Source organism: Mugil cephalus, chromosome 2 (genome assembly GCF_022458985.1).
Source record: "Mugil cephalus isolate CIBA_MC_2020 chromosome 2, CIBA_Mcephalus_1.1, whole genome shotgun sequence".
NCBI lineage: Eukaryota > Metazoa > Chordata > Actinopteri > Mugiliformes > Mugilidae > Mugil > Mugil cephalus.
In genome coordinates this window covers 23421954-23444231 of record NC_061771.1, presented here as the reverse complement: position 1 = coordinate 23444231, position 22278 = coordinate 23421954, and the positions used below count along the sequence as shown (strand labels likewise).

General features: G+C 43.0%; 1 protein-coding gene across 6 annotated transcripts in view; it reads left to right on the top strand.

Moving 5' to 3' along the window:
- The window catches only part of camk2d2 (calcium/calmodulin-dependent protein kinase (CaM kinase) II delta 2), a 36703-nt gene that overhangs the window by 7494 nt on the left and 6931 nt on the right, over positions 1 to 22278 (top strand). For 3 of the 6 annotated variants that reach the window (XM_047575284.1, XM_047575327.1, XM_047575300.1), the window contains exons 3-15: positions 10132 to 10191; positions 11228 to 11282; positions 12513 to 12578; positions 13169 to 13241; positions 14879 to 14981; positions 15159 to 15242; positions 15339 to 15433; positions 16027 to 16149; positions 16287 to 16370; positions 17736 to 17778; positions 18949 to 18989; positions 21883 to 21927; positions 22111 to 22159. In XM_047575284.1, the coding sequence (XP_047431240.1) occupies positions 10132 to 10191; positions 11228 to 11282; positions 12513 to 12578; positions 13169 to 13241; positions 14879 to 14981; positions 15159 to 15242; positions 15339 to 15433; positions 16027 to 16149; positions 16287 to 16370; positions 17736 to 17778; positions 18949 to 18989; positions 21883 to 21927; positions 22111 to 22159 (921 nt within the window). The remainder of the gene's footprint in view (positions 1 to 10131; positions 10192 to 11227; positions 11283 to 12512; positions 12579 to 13168; positions 13242 to 14878; positions 14982 to 15158; positions 15243 to 15338; positions 15434 to 16026; positions 16150 to 16286; positions 16371 to 17735; positions 17779 to 18948; positions 18990 to 21882; positions 21928 to 22110; positions 22160 to 22278) is intronic. The other 3 variants (XM_047575292.1, XM_047575309.1, XM_047575318.1) reach the window with 1 other exon arrangement.

The following is a 22278-nucleotide window of genomic DNA, read 5'->3' as shown; positions in this document are numbered from 1 at the left end:
TAACAAATTAGCAATTGTTGCTAATTAGCAAGTACTCATTTGAGGACTTCATTGTTTACAATTTTGTCATTGCACAGCCATGTATTAACAACAGTTTTAGATTTTGTCACACATTGGTGTCTTCTTTATAATATAAATCATAAACCTGAGAAGACCCTTGATAAAAATAATGAAATAATCCCAGTGTCCACATATGAGGACATTGATTTTTTTCAAAAACTACTGCTCCTTGTTCAAAGATGATGCTTAGTTTTTATATGTTGTAGGTCCTACTAATCCCAAATACCTTGGAGGAATTAAAAATGCATACCAAATAAAAGCTTGGGTCTCAGGAGGATATTGTGCGATCGGAAGTGGTCCTTTTCAAAGAAAGAGCACGTCCGAGGACGGCACCGTGTAACAGAAGTTGATGGACACGGATGAGTATGTTGATTTTCGACAAAAAGTTAAAGGGTTTGTCTCAGTGAAGATTACGTTGCTGCAAAAAAACTAAGCCACGTATTTCAGGTAAAAACTAAAAATAACTACGTATAAACAGGGAACAGTTAGCTAGTAGCTAACATTATCCTGGTATGCATGCAGAGATTTCTGCAGATGACAAGAATTTGTTTTGCCATGAATTTTACCAAAAATCACATCAGAATAAGGTTACAAAGGCACTTTAGCCTGGGCTAGCTATGGAAACCACAGGTAGAAGTCATATGTTTGGGCAGAAGCACAGCACCGTCCTCATATGTGCTCCTACTACTTCCGGTTGCAAAATATGAAAGAAAAGACGAAAAGCGAGTAGTTTCTAAAGTTTTGCTTTGTCCATTCTCGACCCTGATGAAGAAAAATGCCTTGAATTTCAATTTTGAAATGAAAGTCAATAAATGCTTTTTTTTGTTGTTTTTTAATGACCTTTTCTTAATGGAAAATCCAGTGACCAAAACATACATGGACCGAAAAGGAAGAACAGGAAGTGGAGAAAAAGAAAGTGAAATTAAAGCAAAAGATGAATATGGAGTTGTCATTGTTTTCATAGCTTATCGGTCTGGGCCCCGTGGGATTGAATTGGCCTGTATGTGGCCCCTTGAACCAAATGAGTTGGACACCCCTGCTCCAGACTTATTGGCAGGCTTTGCAGACTATAATAATAATAAACTTCCCTAAAACTACCTCGAGGGTTGGATCATGTGTTTTTAATCTGGACCCTTTCTTTCAGTTATTTTATCCAAAGTGTTTTCCTTCTTTCTGGTAAACCTCGTGAGAGTCTTTCTTCTTTATTAAGAAGGAGGGGAAATTTTATTTCTTCTGTCATGCGTCAGACATGATATTCTCTGGTATTATGCTTTTGTATTATCTTGTGTGATGATGGGTGCTGTATTCCGGTACCTTGGCGCTGCCACTGCTCCTCATCCCCTCACTTAGAATAAAGCATAACTTGCTTATTGGGGATTCATTGCCGCGTTTAAACCCATGGCATGTGTATGTGATCATGAATGTTTCTTTGTGTTTGTGTGTCTTTGTCCGGATGTCTTTGGCACACTCATCGGCGTTCCCTGATTGAACCACTTTTACATATTTGTCTAATGTGCGTTTCTGCGCACACCGGATAAGATGAAGGCAGACATTACCCTACGTTATTAGACTCCCAGCCTGACTCTTGGGGCAGTTTTATCTGTAATGCCAACGACCTTTTGTTTCCCTTCAGAAGAGAAAGCAGGGCAGTTATCGGCTTCATAATTCTTCCTCTGTTGGGAACCAGCGGAGGGTGACGGTGTCTTGGCGTCCTGGACGGTTTCATCGCATCCCTGCTCTCTGCAGAGGCTACAATGGAACCGTATGAGGGAGAAGCACTTAGCCGCTGGTCACATAGGATGTTACATTCACCCCACTACATCTTTTTAATTAAAACACTTAATTAAATTGGAGCAGAGCAGTTCTTGTCCCTCCATCGTGGTTTAGGTCGTATGTGTGTGCACTGTGCATTTGTGTGTGTGTGTGTAGGGTAAGGGCTTACGAAAAAAGAAGTTCTGTTTTCATCGATTTAATTATTGATTTCTGCAGAAGAGTCAATCGATTAAAGCCCGTCACAGGTTCCCAGAATATATTTTCAAGCTGTTTATTTTGTCTGGCAAACTCTGTAATAACATCCAGAGATATTGCATTTACAATGATGTACAAGCAGAGGACATTTGAGAAGCCGCAATAAACAAGATTCTGTCTTTTGTATTTATTTTGTCGGTTATTATTACCGGTATCTGCAACAATTATACTTTGTAAGAATCTTTCGTGTGATTCAGTACCTTTCGATTTGACTTTTTCCACCAAGAAACCCGACCTTACAGACGTAAGTGAATACGGAGCGACACAACTTATATGGTGTTAGTTTTGGAGGGATTACCAATTCAGCCCACATGCAGAAATATTTTGGTACCAGCTTTCCCCGATGACTTGCAATGTGCTCACTGTGGAAAAGAGCGGGTCAGCCAACGTTCTGCTTTTCATCAACTCCTGCTACAGTTTGGGGCGTCTGCAGACGAAACCGGGGTCGGCCTCTTGGCTTCTTTTTTGGCACGAATGACCTAGTTTTGAGTATGTGTGTTGTTGCAAAAATATCCGTGCGAGGGAAAAAATAGACGTTAAGATCCTGCTCAAGTTTTACTGCTCATTTCCAAATTGTGATACATACCTTTATCTTGTGACATTAGCGCAGCCACAGTAAAATATTGCCCTTTCCGTTCCTTTTCTCCCGTAGCAATAAATGCCACCCGCTTCACATCTGATGTGGCTAAATGTTCTGGTCTGTGTTAAGTGTTACTGCAGCATACAGGTCACATTGTGGTTATTAGCCACTTAATTAACTTACCACTTAATATAGAAGTCAATGGTAAAGACATTTGCTGCAGGTCTTCTGGGCCGGTGAGAGATGCCTTCGGAAAATCGGCTCATGATTGAAACCAAAAACTTGAATGTTTTCATGAAATATAATGGGTAACATTTGGTATCAGAAAGTCAGGTTGCTGTTAAAAAAGAATAATGCGCCGTGTTTCTAATTCTTTCTCATGTCCTTACCACGTGTACATCCTGTACAGGGGCGCTGCCAGGAATTTTTGGGCCCCATGAATGAAAATGACAACAACTGCTGCCTGAACGCAGCCCATACAGACGTCTGTATGGGCTGCGTCACTATGAACAACAGGTTAATTTCTACCACTTTTTGTCTCGCCTTTCACATTTAAAAAAAACAAACAAAAAAAACAAAACAAAACATGATTTTCCTTTACTACTGGGAAACATTGTGACTGATCTAGCTATGGAGTAGACTGTTACCTGCACAAGCCATGCACTAAGGCAGGACCAAACCTTTTAATGCAACCTCATGGGGGTGATTGGTCAATATTATTTAACATCTTATTAGCTGATATTTAATGTTTACTGCCAAGATTGAGCAAAAACCAAGAGATCACACATTACTTACTACTATATTGTATTAAACAATGATGTTTTTTATGAAGATTGTTTAATAATTTTCTTTTTTTTACCTTTTTTTTTTACCTTTTTTACCCCCCCATACAGCGCCACTGATCTTGCAACTCCCACCAATTAAAGTAAATTGATGACAATCTGAACTATAATAATAATAATAATAATAATATTAAAGTTAATAAATTGAAAGTAATTTTTTTAGTTTCAGGAGAACATCCTGATTGTCATTCTGCTTCTGCTACATCCACAGCCACACATTCACTGTCTATCCATTTTGCCAAATCTCTCTTTTTGTTTTCTTTTTTTTGCATTCAACTGTCCTTCTCTGTCACACGTCTAGGTTCGGACTCAGAGCACGCTGTACTACAAAAGGCAAAGATAGCGCGCACACACACGTACATGGCGCATGCGAACATACACACTGGTGCAGTGTGGCTGCAGATGCGACACATCAAAAAGTGAAAGAGCGAGGCAGCGATAGAAGTACAGGTCGGGGTGGTCAGGTCCTGCTGTGGAAAGTCTAGGACTTCTCTTGTGTTGCAATAAGAGTAAACAGCTGGTCAGCGGCTTTTCAAGACGACGCGCTTTGCAAGCATGTTTCTTGTCAAGATTGTGACAAGCTCCTGCAGCAAATAGACTTCAGTGTATGTTTACTTTATCGTTAAACAAAGTAAAACTAGACACCATCACAGCTACTATCTCATTTTCTTTTTGTTTGTTAAAAGTGAAAAGGACGTTGTTATTAATGCAATGACTTTTCCATTTCCAATGAAAGATAAACTGTGTAAATGGCTCATATTAGGATTACTGGTAGAGTTACTCACAACTCCCTGACCTGCCATTTCCGAGGATATTTTTTCAATAGAAAGCCCTACGTGAATTTCTTCAGAAAGCGCAGCCCACTTAAATAGAATTTGGACATCAAAGGTCTCAGTGACCTCACAAAACATGTTGTTGGCACTGTTGAATGTTATCATAATTAATCAAAATCTTACTACAGGTACAGAATTTGGACTTTGGCTCAGACGAGGTGATAATTCTAGTTCTTACAGTTAGTAACCTTTATGGTCATATGAGTGCTTTTAACCACCGAATTCTAGAAATAATGATAGTTCAGCTGTCGCTCAATTGTAACCCTCTTCTTGCATTAAAGAGACAACAGCGCAATCTAAGTAGCTCCGCTAATGTCGTGCTCCCATTTGACAAATGAACACTAACGACAAAGGGTCCTTCCTAAGCGTGCTACAAAGTGTGAAATCCTAATCTGGACTGCACAAAGACTACATACTTGGAATGCCAACCAAGAAATAGCTGGTTTTTGACAGGATGGTTTACGATGCGACAAATGCGAGAGGTCAGCGTCCTACAGACGGGACAGCAGCTGACTGCGTTGCAGCTCTTAAGAGCCCCTGCACCTGTCTCACGATTCCTCGTTTTAGGCCTGCCACTTTCGATGTGTGTCAATCTGTCGTATCTGCCACTTAACAATATCCCCTTGAAACAGAAAGTTTACAAAAGTGAGAGTATGAATTCCCATAAACCAAGATTTATTACTAAATAATTTTGAGGTTCTTGCGACTTCTGTTCTGCATCACAGTTTCAAAAAGGAAGATTGCACAACAGATGTGTTGAAATGTTTTATGGCACAGAGAAATGATTTGTAATCTGGAGATTAAAGAGGAAGAGGGATTCGCCACAGTCATTGCAAGTTGTGTAACCGTTTTTTTTTTTCTTTTTCTTTTCCCCACAAAAGTAGATTACAAGACAAACTGAAGCACGTTAAACAAGCAAAACCTTTCGCATGACACCTCCATCGATTTAATACGTTAAGAGTAATTCTGCAGAAGTCGTAACGTGCACGGACAGATGTTCAGCTTAGATCAGGCCAAAAAGATCCAGATAGTGTTGAATGGTATAAGCCGACTGGAGTAGCTGCTCGTTTGTCTGCGCGATTACACCGGCCTTGCATTAATGTGGAAAATGCCGCTGTCAGTTTTGACCGTGTAAGCGAAACACCTCTGTCTGTGGCCGGCGGCGGCGGCAGCAGGGCTCAGGCTGGCACGCGCACCGATGCGTTCGAGTGTTGCAAAGCGTTTTAGTCAGCCAGTCACAGCTCATTGTTGTCGGCCTGAGAAGTTTTGAGAGTCGGGCAGATTTCAGAGTCGCTCGCAGCAGAAGAGTGTTGAGGGGAAGGTGTAAAATACGATTCGCTCATCCATTGATAATAAAAATGCTGTGGTACGCTAATACACACCTTCACTGCATTTACAGATATATATTTATGTTTGCAAAAATAATAATCTCTTGGGGGAAAACTGCATAGCTCAGGGAAACCACGTGGATCAACACCATGTGGACTGGTTCATTGTGTTTTTTTATATGCAATAGCAGGTTATAGTCATAGTAGCTTAATGGTTTGTTTATTCTTATTAAACCTACATACTGGAAGTGTTTCGTTTGCAGATTTCACCTAAAATCAACAGCGTACTCTTCCACATCTTCCTGGTTTGCCAGAGCTTTCAGCAGCATCCTGTCTCCTGCACTAACGTGCTGCTGCTGCTGCTGCAGAGGCTGTAGCTGCAGGCTACACCGAGAAGTGGCGGTTTTGACGTTTTTGTATTCATCCTGATACTCTCTCCCGCTCTCCTCTCCGTTCCGTACACAGCTGAAGTCGTAACATCTTATCTGCCGCAGTACAACGTCTTTAAAGCCTGACTTCCCCCGCTCCATCCCTATCCGAGTTCATGCTGCGGCGACGGGTTTATTGTATTGGTTTGACGGGAGCAGATGCGCTCGAATCGGCGCGTCGTCTGCAACTCAGACGCGGAGCGAGCCGCCCGTGCCTTCCTCTCTGCCATTCTGTGGAGTTTGATACTTGCGTGTGAACTCTCGACGTCTGCCATTTGCATGCAAGCCTGGTTCCACTGCAGAGGAGAGGAGAGGAGACGAGAGGAGAGGCGAGGAGAGAGGCCTCGCGCTCTGATTGGTGCAGGAGTTGCTAGACAACAGATGTCCAGCCGGCTAGGAGGTGGACTACCTGTGGAGGAGGGAGAGAGAGATGGAGAGAGAGGAGGCAGACAGAGTGAAAGAAAAGTGGAGGTGGAAAATGATGGAGAGAAGGAGTGAGGCTGTCATATGACAGACATTTATAGTGCACAGTCAGTGAGTGGGCTGCAGCAAAAAATACACCCTAACGCGAATGCCTTTGTACTATATGTGCCGTAGAGTGGTGATTTAATCAATTTAAAAAAGTGACATTTTCCTGTCTTCCAACTTGTACGCCAATGGAGCGCTTCTGCAGAATTCGAGTTTCTGGGACTGATGCAGCACGCAGAGTCCAAACGTATTTGAATAGATCAACCTAACCACAAATCCCAAATGCTTCTCACAGGTTGAGATTCGTCTGTGGTTCTGGCAGGGACGCCCGCTTCGACAAGACCGCGTCTAATTAGAGAAGGAAGGTTTCCTGCCTTTTCTACGTCCAATCTGGAAGACTTGAGTAGTTTTTTGCACTTTCAACTAAGTTGCCAAATTGCCTGTTTGACCATCTGGCTGCCCACTCAGTATTTGTGTGGGCAGCCAGATGTACTTTTCGGCACCAGAAAGTTTTGAAACTTAAAATGCGGTCTTGAGTTCAGCAGAGTGTTATGCTTTCTAGTAATTTGACTGGTGCAAAGTGCTGTCATGATGAAATATGGTGTGTACTGCCTGTCGGTGAGGAGGCTTATATAATACAAGGCTGTGATTTATTGTCATATCTATAACAGATTTTCAATAGCACTTTGTGTTTTGTGCATGCGGCGCAAATACACGTTGATTCACTTAAATTCCACTCACAGCGTAAGTATAGCTGTGTAATGTCAAGCTGCTGGGCTGAAGTAAATATTGACGTGTAACCGAAGAAATGGACGTGTAAGATGGTGTCAGTGCAGTAAATCTGTTTTACATTAGTGCGGACGCCGGAGGCTGATGTGGGTTTCAGTAACGTGAAGAGACTGAGGCTGACATGGAGAGATCAGCGACCTTGCTCAGAGGGTCCTGCTAATCGCGCAGTAATGCCCTTGTTCCTGGCTCTGCCTGTCAGGACGCATGTGTGCCAGGGAGCTGTCGGCATACTTGAACCGAATGCAAACTTGTGCAGACTTGTGACCACATAAAAAGACAAACATCGGTTCTGTGCGCCGGAGCGACTCTGCAGAACGTTCCAAGCTTTCTAGCTGTATGAAACAAAGCCGCGGCTAAGGATCTTCCCCAGATGCATTCAGCATCTTCATCAGCCCTGCAGCTACTGTGACGGCCCCGAAGCCGTCCCCTCATTGATTTATAGATTGTTTTTTTGTGTGCTTGTTTTGAATCGACTCTACCACTGTGACTGCTGAACGTCACATTTTGCAGCGGGCCGCCCTGTCCGTGGCTGCCACGAGCCCCCGGGTCCGTACGCCTCTTTATTCCTGTGGGTGTTGCCGCACTGACACAAGACTACACTGATACCTGGGCCTGTAATGAGAACAAGATGCTTGGCATTCTTTGTTGGTCTTGCTGCTTTTGCGCTGCACCGAGCTCGCAGTTTCCATAGCATCAAGATGAGCAGAGAGGAAGGAGACACAGATGAGAGTGAAAAATAGGCGTCCTATTTTATTTGGAGGAAAAGGGAAAAAAAAAAAATCTGAACTCGCTGCTCTTCTTCTCTCTCTCTCTCTCTCTTTCTCTGTCTTGAGGCAAAGTTGAAGTGGGTCGCCTCAGCACTGTACTGTACTGTGTGTTGCTCACAACGACTTCATCTCTGACTCAGTTGTTCCGAATCAGGGTCACTGGACTTTTGGTTCTTGTGACGGAGAGATTTCGAGCGTCACTCCTTGTTCACCAAGTCAGATAAATTCAGTCTGGTCTCACACCGGAGGGACGCTGTCTGAGCTGCCATATTTCCTGTCTGGGCTTCTGTCCCAGTTCTGTAGGAACACGGTAACTCTTAATACCTGCTGTCGTTGTCTGTTTCTCGACGAGGACAGACGATGTCGCGTTCGGGTTCAAGATGCGCCGTCTTTCCTGTTGGCAGGCATCTGGATGTGCTAACAGATTCTGTGGAGGTTTGTTAGAGTCGGAAATTTAATTTAATGGGACACATTTAAATGCAGTATTTATGCTGGATCTCAGCGGAAGAATAAGTCATGTTTTAATCAGAGCTGGAATATTTATTTTATTAGACGTTCATATCTATTCCTCAGTAGTCCCGTGGATTAAATCACTTAAGATCACTTAGTTAGCACTTTATTACACTGACGCACAAGTTAAGTTTCAATATTTCCATAAAGCCTCTGATTTATGTTTGGTATAACCTGCAGTGGATGAATAAGAAGAGATAAAGCCTCCCCGATTTAACTGAATATATAAACAGAATTTTGTCTCATATACGGTTGCGTGACAATAAAAAAACATGTGACCTCATCACTATGGCGGTGATGTAATCATGTTGCCTCAATTCTGTTGATGCTTTTAAAAAGCAGGAAATGGGCATTTTTATTTTGGAAATTTTATGACTGTTTTTAACCTGAATTCTATTCTTCTTTTGTTTTTTCTCTTAACTCCATTGAATGTATGTGTTTTTACTTTTGTATTATTCTTTTGTGCAACATTCTGTCTTTTTACTATTTCATTGTTAAGCACTTTGTGGTTTATCACCTGTCAAAGGTGCTATGTAAGTAAAGTTTACTTACTTTCTTAATTATGCTCATTGTAATTAAAAATAAATGTCAAGGCTCTGCTTTAAAACATTTTAAGGGATCCGTCCAACATATGCGTACTGTAACTGACCTGCATTGTATTTGTTAATAGTTAGACTTTACTTAATTTGATCTTAACTATCTATTTATTTACTTGTTTACTATTTTTTTTAATCTCTTTTACTGTCTCTGTAGTTAGCATTTTATAGTGCTTTTTTATGACCTTAAGTGTTTTAGGACTATGTATTATTTTCAGGGTGTCGTTTTTATCCAGCCTACGGTAGCGTTTCCACTGTTGGTGCTCCGGCTCTAATGAATCCTGTTTTATTTGCTCGACACAATGAATTGTGTGTCTGTCTGTGCATGTGTGGGTGTGTGTTTGTGTCGGAGGAAGGGGTGGGGGTGTGTGTGTTCATGTGGGATTATTGTATACAGCACTTTGTGCTACTTTTGCATGAAAAGTGCTTTACAAATAAAGTCTAATTGATAAATCTGATTCAGTAGGTGAACATTTAGTTTAATTTACATTTAGTTTGTCCTCAAGCGCATTAGAGGCGCCCACGTCGAGTCCGACGCCAGAGGTCGACGTGCATCCTCCGCGGCTGTTCGCCCTGCTGTTGTTCCCTGTTGCCTGTCCTGTTCGTGGCGTTCAACCAAGCACATATCAGGTCACATTATTTTTGTCAAGCATTTCAGTTCTGATAAAGACAACAGCAGGCTGAAGCAAAGCCAGCGTGCACGCACACGCACCCAGACAGACAGACAGACAGACACCACGGAAACACGCGCTGACACTGACAGACGCCCGAACACCCTTCACCCTGTCCCCCACCGAGTCAGAACCAAACCAGCTCCGTGTCAGATGACGCAGAAAGCCCAGTCTACAGGCGTTAAAGTAACCTGCCTCTCTTTGTGTCGCCTCTGTTTTTCTTTTTTTTAGATCATCAAAAGTTGGAGAGGGAGGCGAGGATCTGCCGTTTACTGAAGCACCCCAACATCGGTGAGCGCCGCGTCCTCAATCTCAAAGCATGCACAAACCAAACACACACGTTCTGTTCGGGTCTCCTGTGATTTCTCTGATGGCCATTCATCTTCTAGACACGCTTGTGAGAGAGAGTGCTTGTGTGTGTGTGTGTGTGTGTGTGTGTGTGTGTGTGTGTGTGTGTGTTTGCGCGTGCAACTATCTAATGAGGATGTACCTGCAAGAGCTGAGTCATCAAAAAGACCCCCCTCTCCCCCGAACCACTGACCCTTTACACACTCTTTCCTCCTCATTATTCCTCCGACATAAGCTGCCGCTCCCCTTTTGTTTTTTTTTTGCGCTCAGGCACACGTGCTCTTTCTTCACTTAGACGTCACTGTTTCAGATTGAAATAACATATTTATCTACGCCACCGTTTAGCGAAGAAGTGATGAAGGACAGCTGCTCCAACATGTGGTTTTGTGGACATTATTAACGAAACCTCCAACTTAAATACCCAGTTAATTATTATTGCAATGCTTCAGACGTTTCTGCACACAGTGGCAGTTTTACCAAAGGAATTTGCCTTGGGGGGTTTTTGTGCAATAAACACATTGTAGGAGTGTAAGTAAGTAAACGAGAACCATGTGTTAATGGACAAATATTATATAAAAAGCCTTACTTGGAAACATGTTTAAAAAAAAGAATTGTTTTAAATAAAGAACTGTTTTAAAGAGAAAATGAATCATTCATTGAGAAAGAAAATACAACATCATCAAAACTCGTCTGAGTGTGGCTGTGTTACAGAACAGTTATTTCTGATGACGCAAATGCTTTTTCACAAGTCGTCCGCTGCCAATAATTCAGTTGTCACATTAAGCAAACTTCTGTTTCTACTTGACTTAGACGCCACCCAACGTTACATTACCGCATAGTTTCTGGGTACTTTGTTGCAGTGTAGTACTGGCTGAATTTTTTTTTTACATGTTTTTTTTGTTTGTGTGTGTGTGTGTTTTTTCCCTCTGTCCCCGTTTCCCCTGGCCTGTCCTGTATCTGTGTTAAATCTCCTTTACAGTAAGACTCCATGACAGCATATCGGAAGAGGGTTTCCACTATCTGGTGTTTGATCTGTGAGTAACAGACTCTGTCTCGCACACGCAGGCAAACATTCGCCGTCACTTGTATCCACCGCACCAATTACAGCGCGTTTAGTGTGTGTTTCATTTTAATTCAGAACTCGTGTCTGCATCTGGATGAGGGTTGACGCCATGAATTGAACTGTTGTCCTTGATTATGAAGCTGCATTCGCAAATCCCTCGCTTTTGTATAACCTCCTTCTCCATTCTTAGCAGTTGAGTTTAAGTGAGGATTTGTCCTTAGGAATGTAAAGCCTTACTAATCCACAGTAATCCGTCATAACATTATGACCACTGACAGACGAAGTAAATAACATCCATCATCTTGTGACAGTTCAGCATTTTGTTGGGAAACAGTTGGACCTGGCGTTTGTGTGGATCTTACTTAGACATGTACCACCCACCTAGATGAGACGAAGTACCAACCCCCCTGTGTATAAATAGCTTTGCACAAAACATTTGCAGAGCTATCCAGTGAAAAGCAATCTACCATGTTAACAGGCTGTTGCATCAAAGCTGCATTTATTGCAATTAACATATATATACACACATAAATAGAGAAACGTCACCTATCATCCCCCATATTTGACCTGAATATGCAGATTATCTAATCTAATTTACTAGATCAATTATAAATAACTTGAGGTGTGTTTTGCTTTTTTGCACAATGTAATTTAAAAATATTCCAGCTTTACATCGTTATTTATATGCATTTTGTTTTTACTGTATATGCCAGGTCAGATTTGGTTCATGTGGAGTCTTTCACCTTTTAACAGGTCATGCACTAGCAAGATAAGATCTTGTTGGTCGGCTCATTTACACATAAACAGCACACCTGGCTGATGTGATGCAATCGTCTTCTGGTCTACCGACACTTTCTCTTTCTCTGTGCGCGCCCATGCAAACCTCAGGGTGTGACCGTGTGTGTATGCCCATCCTACCCGGCATGTGCGCAAACACCCACGCTCACACCCCGAATAAGGCCACACGCGGTTCTCGTGTGTGAAACTCGGAGCGCGTGAAACCACTTTCATCCCGTTCTCATACTAACATGCATGTGCACACACACACACACACTAATATGCAAGTACACAGCATCAGCTGCATTTCAGTCGGCGCGTTCTACCTGTTGTACGTCGCTTAAGGATGAATAAGGTGCGCGTTTGATGAAGGGTTTCGTTTTGGTTTGAAATGGAGGAGAACGTTGTCTCTGTGTCCCCACAGGGTGACAGGAGGAGAGCTGTTTGAGGACATAGTAGCCAGGGAGTACTACAGCGAGGCCGATGCCAGGTAATGCACACCCACACACACACGCGCGCGCACACAAGGCTGCGCGCAGCAGCCATTATGCATCTCTGCCCGTTAACTGGAGAGAACACCGTGTGCCTACGCCGTGTATGTGCGCGCGTACTTGTATGTTTCCCATATGGTCGTCTCGGAAGTGCGATGCAGCTGCCTCGTCTCTGAGGCGTCTCATAGAGTTATTTATAAAGGTGATTAATGACATATAGCCTGCAGTATTAATCATACACAGCCTACCTTACACTGCCAGCGGTATACTGAAATACTTCCCCCCCAGAGAGACGGTTGTGTCTTCTTGTGTTGGATGTTATATAACTTTCTTGAGCCTCTCTCTTTCTATATATATATATAAAAATATGTGAAAAATGACTTGCCTACATGTGACCTAGCGTCGTCCGTCAAGAAAAGACTGTCAAACATAAGAAGTCTAATGAGGAGAGTATGGAATACTTTCTTCATTATCTGCCTTTAATTATTTCCTCTCATCTACCTTCTCTTCTTTTCCTTGTTCCCCCCCACCCCCTCATCTCTCCTTCCATCCCAACCCTGCGCTTGTTCGATGCTTGTCCCGCCCTCAGCCACTGCATACAGCAGATCCTGGAGAGCGTCCATCACTGCCACGTTAACGGGATCGTTCACAGGGATCTGAAGGTTTGTATATGACTGCAAGCCATTGCTGCAGAGGAGAAAAAAAAAAGAAAAAGAAAGAAGCCAACGTATGTGAAGCGGTCCTGACTTTTTATACGGAAGACAACATTCGGAGTCAGACTTGCCTCTTTCTTACATTCTGCTGCTCTTACAATGTGCAGGATGACGTTATGTTATTATTTTTTTTTATTGTTTTTCTCACCTGGAATTGTGTTAAGGTCATAAGAAATCTTTATTCACAGTCTACTTAATGTTCCTGTTATGCAGTTAACTGCATGCGTGATGAAGCTGACATGATCTTGGCGCTAGCTTTCAAATTTGTGCCAGCTCTCATTCAAAACCTGCCACCTACTTCTTTCCTGCTTCACTTCTTCTGTTTTGTTCTTAGATAAGATAAGATAATCCTATAACCTTTCCCACAGTGGGTGTGATTTGCAGTGTTGCAGCAGCATGTAGTTGAGGACAGTTGAGCTAGTCAGTGTTGTTAATATGCCCTTCCTGTCAACGTCGTGAACATGGACCAGATGTTGCAGTGATTCTTCCAGAGCGTGTGTGTGTGATTGTGTGTTACTCTCGGTGTAGCGCCACAGCGATAGAAGCAGGGGAAATCTGGAGCCAAAAGAAAAAAATAAATAAATGATCACATTTGCCTAATTTTGTAAAGATCACATTGAGGTATGAAGGGTTTTCTAAACTCATGAATATTCTATTGCTGGCCTGCATTCTCATAACTTTGCGCGAGCGCTTGGATTTGGAGAAAAAAAGGGGCAAGATGCTGCAAGAAAACAACGGATTGTGAGCGCGTAACCCCAGGCGATTCACAGGGTTTTCCATCCATGAGGAGAGTTGTCTTTTCCTGAAGTGATTTAATGATTCAGATCGTTATGAAGACATGTCCAGTTGTCAGCTGCTGCCCGTGTCCTGTCCACCCAAATGTCTGCCATACGCTGTCTGTGTTTAGAGTTTTTAAATGTTAAGAAATGTATTATTCATTAGAGCACACAGTCTGACTAGCCTTCGGTTAGCAAAGACCTTTCTGCACCTGCGTCCGTTTGTGTGTGTGTGTGTGTTTGTGTGTTTGTGTGTGTACGGGTGCATGCTGTGCGCTTGTTCATATTTATGACTGAGCTAAATTGTTTGGTGTGCGTTTGTCGCCACCCGTACTGTATGTAGCCGAGTCACATGTCTCTGCACCCACGTCTCCTGTTACACCGCACATTCCCCCTGTATCCCTCTCCCTGCACTGTGCACTTTGTTCCCACTCATGGATTTAAACAGTGGATTTGGTCTCGGTGTGGACAGGCACGTCACGCCCACCACCGAGTCGCTCCCGTCTGAATCCATGAGGCTCGGGGAGCAAGTCCACAGCTCCAGCATGAAAAAAATGTCCGTGGTCACGTAGAGATTTGGTCCCGTGCACATCTTTGTTTCTCTGTCATTGGTGTGGCAGAAAGGGGGTTGCCTCAGACACTGATTTAAGAGCAGTTTAGTATCATCGACCCCTAATGTTTTTTTTGTTTTGTTTTTAAAAAATTAGGACTTGGTTTGGCTAATCTGATCTTAGATCTGTGTCTGTGGGCAGCTTGTTCCCAGAGCGTGTGACCTCTCACCTCTAACCTGTTTGACTCCGCCCCCCCCAGCCTGAGAACCTTCTATTGGCCAGTAAGCTGAAGGGGGCGGCGGTCAAGTTGGCTGACTTTGGGCTGGCTATCGAGGTACAGGGGGATCAGCAGGCATGGTTCGGTGAGTATTCATCCATCCACATTTCCAACCTGAAACAGTTGGTCAATCGAACAACCAATCAGTCAATCTATCACTTATTTAGATGACAAACAGCTTAGTCACTGAACTGCCCAATCCCACCTACCATTCCACCTCCCCACCCCACCCCACCCTCCTCCCTTCATATTACTCCTCCAGGATTTGCTGGCACCCCGGGCTACTTATCTCCGGAGGTTCTGAGGAAAGACCCATATGGGAAACCAGTGGACATGTGGGCCTGCGGTAAATAATATTCAGATTCTGAGCCGTTCAGATGTGTCGAGGAGACGACTCTGACACCGTGTTCATGGTTTGAATTAATGTACAACTTCCTCCCAGGTGTGATTTTGTACATCCTGCTGGTGGGCTACCCTCCCTTCTGGGACGAGGATCAACACCGCCTCTACCAACAAATCAAGGCTGGGGCCTATGATGTAAGCGTGCACACACATACTCTCCACGGGGCTGTACATTAAAAACACTTGCTTGTTTTTCAGGAATAGGATCCAGTTACATAGCAGCTGTAGCCTTCTTTGTCCCTGGCAAACCAACCGTCTTCCCCGCATCGCTACCAGTGCGCCAGTGCAGGATTTACATCACAGGCTCTGGATTTAAAACCCCCATTGTAACAGATGTTCCACAGTATAGCTTAAAAATACACTTCTACACATTACTTATCAGGAATCAGGTCGGGCCACTACAGAATAGTTTGGTCCCTTTGGATATTAAAGAGGACCTCTGCATACCGTGACATCACATGAAAGACGAAAGGTTTTCCTCACTTAAATCAGAGATAACAGGTGCAGGAGTAAGGTTTGCAATTTTACAGTTATATATATAAAAAAAATAACCACAACCTTAGTGTGTGTTGAAAGATAACATAGATTTTCTGGATTGACAGTCTTGCATATTCATTTTCACCAAAAAAATCCTTCCCTCAGATTCTCTTTTCGGTCTGCTATATTTAGTCTTTGTAGCGTTTGTCTGTGTAATGAGTGTGCGACATTCTCTTATTGTTTCTTGACAGTTCCCGTCCCCTGAGTGGGACACTGTAACTCCCGAGGCCAAAGATCTGATTAACAAGATGCTCACCATCAACCCCAGTAAACGCATCACTGCCGCAGAGGCCCTCAAACATCCCTGGATCTGCGTATGTGGCCCGGAATTAAAGACCCACACATCGATAATAATAAAATGCCATAGGCATCGGATAGAATAAACAGCATCCTCCCACCTGCTGTTTCCATTCTGTCCTAATCCTAAAATCCTCTCGTCTTGTTTCTGCAGCAACGGTCCACTGTAGCTTCCATGATGCACAGGCAGGAGACTGTGGAGTGTCTGAAGAAATTCAATGCCAGGAGGAAACTCAAGGTGAGACTTCTTATCCCTGTGTACATATTGTAGAACAGTCTGTGCACCTGACTTTCTCTTCCTCTGTCTGTCTCGCCGTCTCCTTCGAAATTTCGCAATGAAAATACACTGTCTGGCCAAAAATGAAGTTGCCACCAAAAAAAAAACTTCACACACTGTAATATTTCTTCATTAGCTTTGATTATTCGCTGTGGCATTGTTTCAGTAAGTGCCTGCGATGTCCCAACATTGATTTCCATTCAGTGTTGCGTTCATTTTTCCTCAAGATCTTGTATTGATGATGGGAGAGTGTGACCACTGCACAAAGCCTTCTCCAGCACATCCAAACAATGTCCTCAATAGGGTTAAGGTCTGAATTCTCTGGTGGCCAAACCATGTGTGAAAACCACTCTTTAGCAATTCCAGCCTGATAAATCGTGGCATTGTCATGTAGGAATATGCCCGTGACATCAGGGAAGAAAAACTCCGTTGATGTAATAACCTGGTCATTCAGTATATTCAGGTAGTCAGCTGACCTCATTCTTTGGTCATAGTGTTGCTGAATCTAGACTTGAGCAACTGCAGCAAAACCAGATCAAGGCAGGCTGGTACAGTAGACACTAGGCATGATGAGTGAATCACTTCATTTGCCTCTCTTCTTACCCTGATGCCCCATCACTCTGACCACATGACCTTCTTCCATTGCTCCAAAGTCCAGTCTTTATGCTCACTAGCAAAGCCGTTTTCCCAGGTTAGCCTCACTGATACTGTAAGTGGTCTCCTTAAGGCTCCACACCCCCACTATTAAATGTCGCCCTGAGTTCTACTGTTGTAATTTTCAATTTGATTTCACCAAACTTTTAAGTGATCGCCGATCTTAATCAGTCAAGACTTTGTAAAGACCACATTTCTTCCTTGAAGATGTGGTCCTCATCATCCTTTCAGTTTTCAGTAATGCGTTGGACAGTTGTTTACCCAGCTTTAGTAGTTTCTGCTTCAGTCTCCTTAGATGTTTTTTTTTTGTTTTGATGCGCGCCAGTGATTTGACCCTTCTCAAACAGACTGACATCTTTTCCATAACCGCAGGATGTGTCTTTCGACATTGTTGTTTAAGAGATGAAAAGTTACTCATTGCATCAGTTGTGGCTCATTCAGAAATTGCCCAATAGGATGATCATATCTATTTGTATCTGGATAAATCCAGATGGTGACTTGTCTGAGAGGCCAGACAACGTTTCATGAAATTATGACTAGACGTACTAGTTACCCTTTTACTGTCCTCCTCTTTTTCTGCTGAAACCTTTATAAACAGTCTTCCTGTCTTCAGTTTCCCTCCTTTTGCTCATCATCGTTTCCTCCTTCTTTCCTTCTTCTCTGTGACCACAGGGAGCCATACTGACCACTTTGCTGGTCACGAGAAACTTCTCAGGTATGTCTCTCTCCAAGATCCAAGGTCCAAGATCTGGTTTCCCAAACATATGTAACTAAACTGAACTGAATAAAATCTAGAACATTTATCCTTAAAAAAAAAAAAAAAGCCAGTGGCCAATGTTAGCCTTTGATGCTGGAGATAGCTTGGTTCTTTTTGAAAAGTGCATCTACAACACTGGGAAAACACGGAGGCTTCCAAACTTATTTTCAAATGCCTTCAGTCTGTTTCTGTCTGAAGAAAAGATGATCCTAGTACAAACATGCCACTGGTAAACACAGTCATCTCCCTTTATCTTTCGAGCTGTTGTTCTACCACTCTATCTCTATTTTGCACTTCGTCATACGTTTTTGCATGTATTTCCTTTGAACCTATCTCTAATTTCTCCAGCTCTTACGAGCTCACGTTCTCTTTTCATTCTACAGTGAACTGCATCAGTGCATTTGTGTCTCTTTTTATTCATCATTTTCTTCCTTTCTTCAATTTTCTTTCCATTTTCTTTTTTTTTTTGTTTTTTGGATTATGGTATCCATTGGAGGTAAGATTTCTGGAATGGCAGGGAAAATACTGTATGCAGGATTGGGCCCAGCTGTTAAGTTGTGATGTTTAGGCTTCCCTACATTTCTACAAGCCAACCACATATGCATGAAGATGAGGCATTTGTTCTTTGATAGGGCAACTATTAAAAAAAATTAAAATTTAGATGAGGATGCAGCATGCATTTCGACATGCGGAGTTTAGAGTTTGAATTCTTTCAACCACTAGAAAGAGCAGAGATGAGAGCGGAGCGGCGGGTTGTATGTGTGGGTGATAATGGTTAAGTGCATGTGTATGTGTGCAAATGTCAATGTAAGAATGCTGTGAGAGTCTACTGGAGATAGCTAGATTACCCTTTTCACCAGCTACTATTTATATATACACAGCATATACACCCAATTGCTCACATGCTAACCAGTATGAAGTCGGATAACACCCTCGCATAAATGATGATATTTATTTAGAGCATCTGTTGCATTGCATTATGTACCTTGCAGATGAATTTTGCAACTGGAGTTTGAAGATAAGCACAGTTGGATTGATATGCTTGCTGCATGTTAGCGTAGCCTCAGGCACAGGCCTCTATTCCTGAAATGCCATGCTGAAGTGCTGTGTTTTTCTTCGCTTCTACAGCAGCCAAGAGTTTGCTTAACAAGAAGTCAGACGGCGTTAAGGTGAGTTGCTTCGCACATTTCGAAGAAAATGCCTGGAAGTGTCTTGATTATTATTATGCACTGTGCACTTAACGACATCATCATTCAGGGACAGTCACTCCCAGCTGTGGGAGGATAGTTCTTATTTCCTTCTTAGCTTTGTGGCGCGCCAAACCACACTGACTATATGTGAGTTCTAGTTTCATCATCCTTTATGAAAATCACTGACCTCTTTAGTTTCTCTTCCTGCCTGTGTTCCTTGAATTTACCATGTTTCATGTTTCCCATAATCACTTGAGTAGAGAGCTCCCTGTTCTGCTCTACCCTATTTTCTTTGTGTGTTTGAGGCCCAATCTGAAATCTAACACCTGATGAAGAGGTGCATGTGCGGGCAAGCTTCGTCACATTCTAAAGGGTTTAGTGTCCGTGACTAATACTGTGCGCCTGTTTTGCTTTTCAGACAAGTGAGTGTTGATTTGAGATTGGAACTCTGCATACACTGTATAAACCGTGTCACTGTGTTTGGGTCAGGACACGGAATTTCACGCTACGAGATCCATTCCAGGGAGTTCATTCCTAACCGCGTGGCCTTATCTGACGAAAGATAAAGTGTCTGTAGTTCTTTGTGTTTCCTGATCAGTGTTTCCCCCTAGGAGGTTTACGGCCTTGAGGGGTGGGGGCAGAGAATTGTAAATGTGCGACCGTGCAGAGCCGGAAATGATGCGCCATCGAGCGTGACAATAACATAAATGACATTAGGTTGTTGCATTTGTTTAATAAATGAACAAGGTATAAACCTGCTCAATGGGAAAGGTAACCTGAAATTAGTTCTGTTGTGATGTCAATCCGTCTAGAAAAACGGTCACGTGTGGGTGGATACTCCCATGAAAGTCCCTTGACAAAAGGTGTGTTAATGATGCTATTGTGAAATTGTCTTGGTAGAGATGTCAGGAGTGACTTGTATGTGGGCCACTCCCCACTCATGTTAAACGGTTTGTTCAGTCTGCTCCCAAACCGTCTGCCTTCTCCGTCCAAAATGTGGACACTGCTGTCCCCAGTGGGCTGTCCTTCATGTTTAAGGTGCAGGTGGACGACCAAAGTTTGACCTCAGCAGCTTATATTTTTTTTTTTTTTGGAAGAAATTTGATTTTAAGAATCAGAAAAGAATATATTCCCAACATTTCAGCACAGTCCAATTTGATTGATTGCGCTTCTGCCGGTCTACGTATGGAGCTTTTCTCTATACGTGCACCATATAGGTATAGAAGAGAGTAACAAATAGGCCATGCCCCCATTTGGGTAAATACAAGCCCCCACGTAATCAGTGTTTGTTTTGTGTTGCTAGCATTCATCGACTGGAAAGCGGGCAAAATTGCTGCCGTTAGTCAGGCAGACACGTAATGTCGTTGTCGAACGATGATCGCAGACCCCCTGTCGAAGACCTATGTCCTAAATCATGTGTCTTGTAAGATACAGAGATTCCATAATTTGCTCTTTTTTGCAACAATATGACGCTAAATAACATCAGGTCTGTGGGGCACATGAGTCGGAATGAACTTTCTGGAAGGGACGGTAGCCGGAAAGTAAGGGAGTGTCAACATCCCGTCTAATGCCACATGAGTCTAAGCACTGCTGCCTACACTCCCGCACAAATCATTCAAACATCTTCGTACTACTCAATACCCATCATGGGGGGTCACGGTTACAGCTCTAGATCATCTTCTTTTTGATCTTAACCTCGCTTGCTAAGTTTTAAATTCTTAACCAGGTGTGTTAGGATACTAATGAAGCCATCTATGATGCGCTAGCTTCGAAACTGTGTCTAGCTCAATGCTATCCCATGAGAGGTAACTTGTATCCAGATGTCCAGCTTCAGAATTTTTGACACGTCCATGAAATTTATTCCAGATTCTATGATTGTTTGAATAGCAGCAGATGGGGATTGAGCTTGTCGTCTCAGTTTGCTGAATTGTGCACTATGATGTGAACCACTGTGCTGTGATAGCAATGAGAACCTTTTGGCTAAAATGTGTTTGGTGGCCAAGTGTTTGATTGGCAAGTGAAATTTGTGGTAAGGGCAACCTCTACCTCAACCACTGCATTCCTTATCCCTTTGTCCTCGCTAAGAACCTTCTCCTCCTCCTCGTCCTCCTCCTACCCGCCTCCTCTTTACACATCTGTACCATGCATGAGTTCCATCCATGTCACTAAATGTTGCTCATAGGAAGTTACAACACCTTGGTGGGAATCCGCGAATTGCTGCCAACATAGTTTGTGCGTGCATGCCTCTGAGGAATGTGAGGATGCTGGCTCCCTGGCTGTCACTCACTGGCTTGTGCATGGTCTCCGCTGACTGGCTGCCTACGTCAGTCCACACGACTGCCGCTCCGCATGATGTCAAAGACATCCCGTCCCCCCATTTGCTGTCAAGACGATTACGCATGAAGTCAGGCACATGACATCTGTCTCTTTCACTCTCTCTATCCTCCTTTCTCTGTACATCATCCTGCAAACACACAAACACGCGCGCGCTCACACACACACACACAGACAGACTGTTGATGCTATAATCTGGTGTAATCCGGGTGAGTGATTAGAAGGACTGAGCTGGTCATCATGATCGATTCCACAAAAGCCCACACATCTGATTACCAAGGCAGGACACTGGTGAAGCCTGATGAGAGGGAAAAAAAAGATGCAAAATAAACGGAAAAGAAGATAGAACAGAATATAAAAGACAAATGCACACAAGCAACTGAAGACATACTGTAGATAGATAGATAGATAGATAGATAGATAGATAGATAGATAGATAGATAGATTCCACTCAAAATACACTCAAGCATCATTCTGTCTTTCTTTTATTTGTTTAGTTATTTGTCCCCATAACTCCTCTCCCATTTGTTCTCTTTAGGAACCACAGACAACTGTGATCCACAACCCCGTGGATGGAAACAAGGTACAGCATTAAAAAAAAACCATCAGCATCATCATCTGGGCCTTTTGGTGGGTTTGGGGTTTAAAGACTCTGTGTTGCAGTCGAAGAATAAAGGCAAAGCTTCTCTTAAATCTGAATTTTGCACACGTGTCATTAAAGCCGCATGCACAATGTACACACAATCTGTATGTCCTTCTTCGTCAGGAGTCGATTGAGAGCGCCAACACCACCATTGAGGACGAGGATGCAAAAGGTACGGAAACCTTTTTCTGTTTGTGTGCTGTTTTGCTTACAGTCCTCACCTACACTTAATGGCCTAACCCAACAAACAAAGCTGAAACAATGGCAACTCAGCCAAAGTGCGCCCTCTGT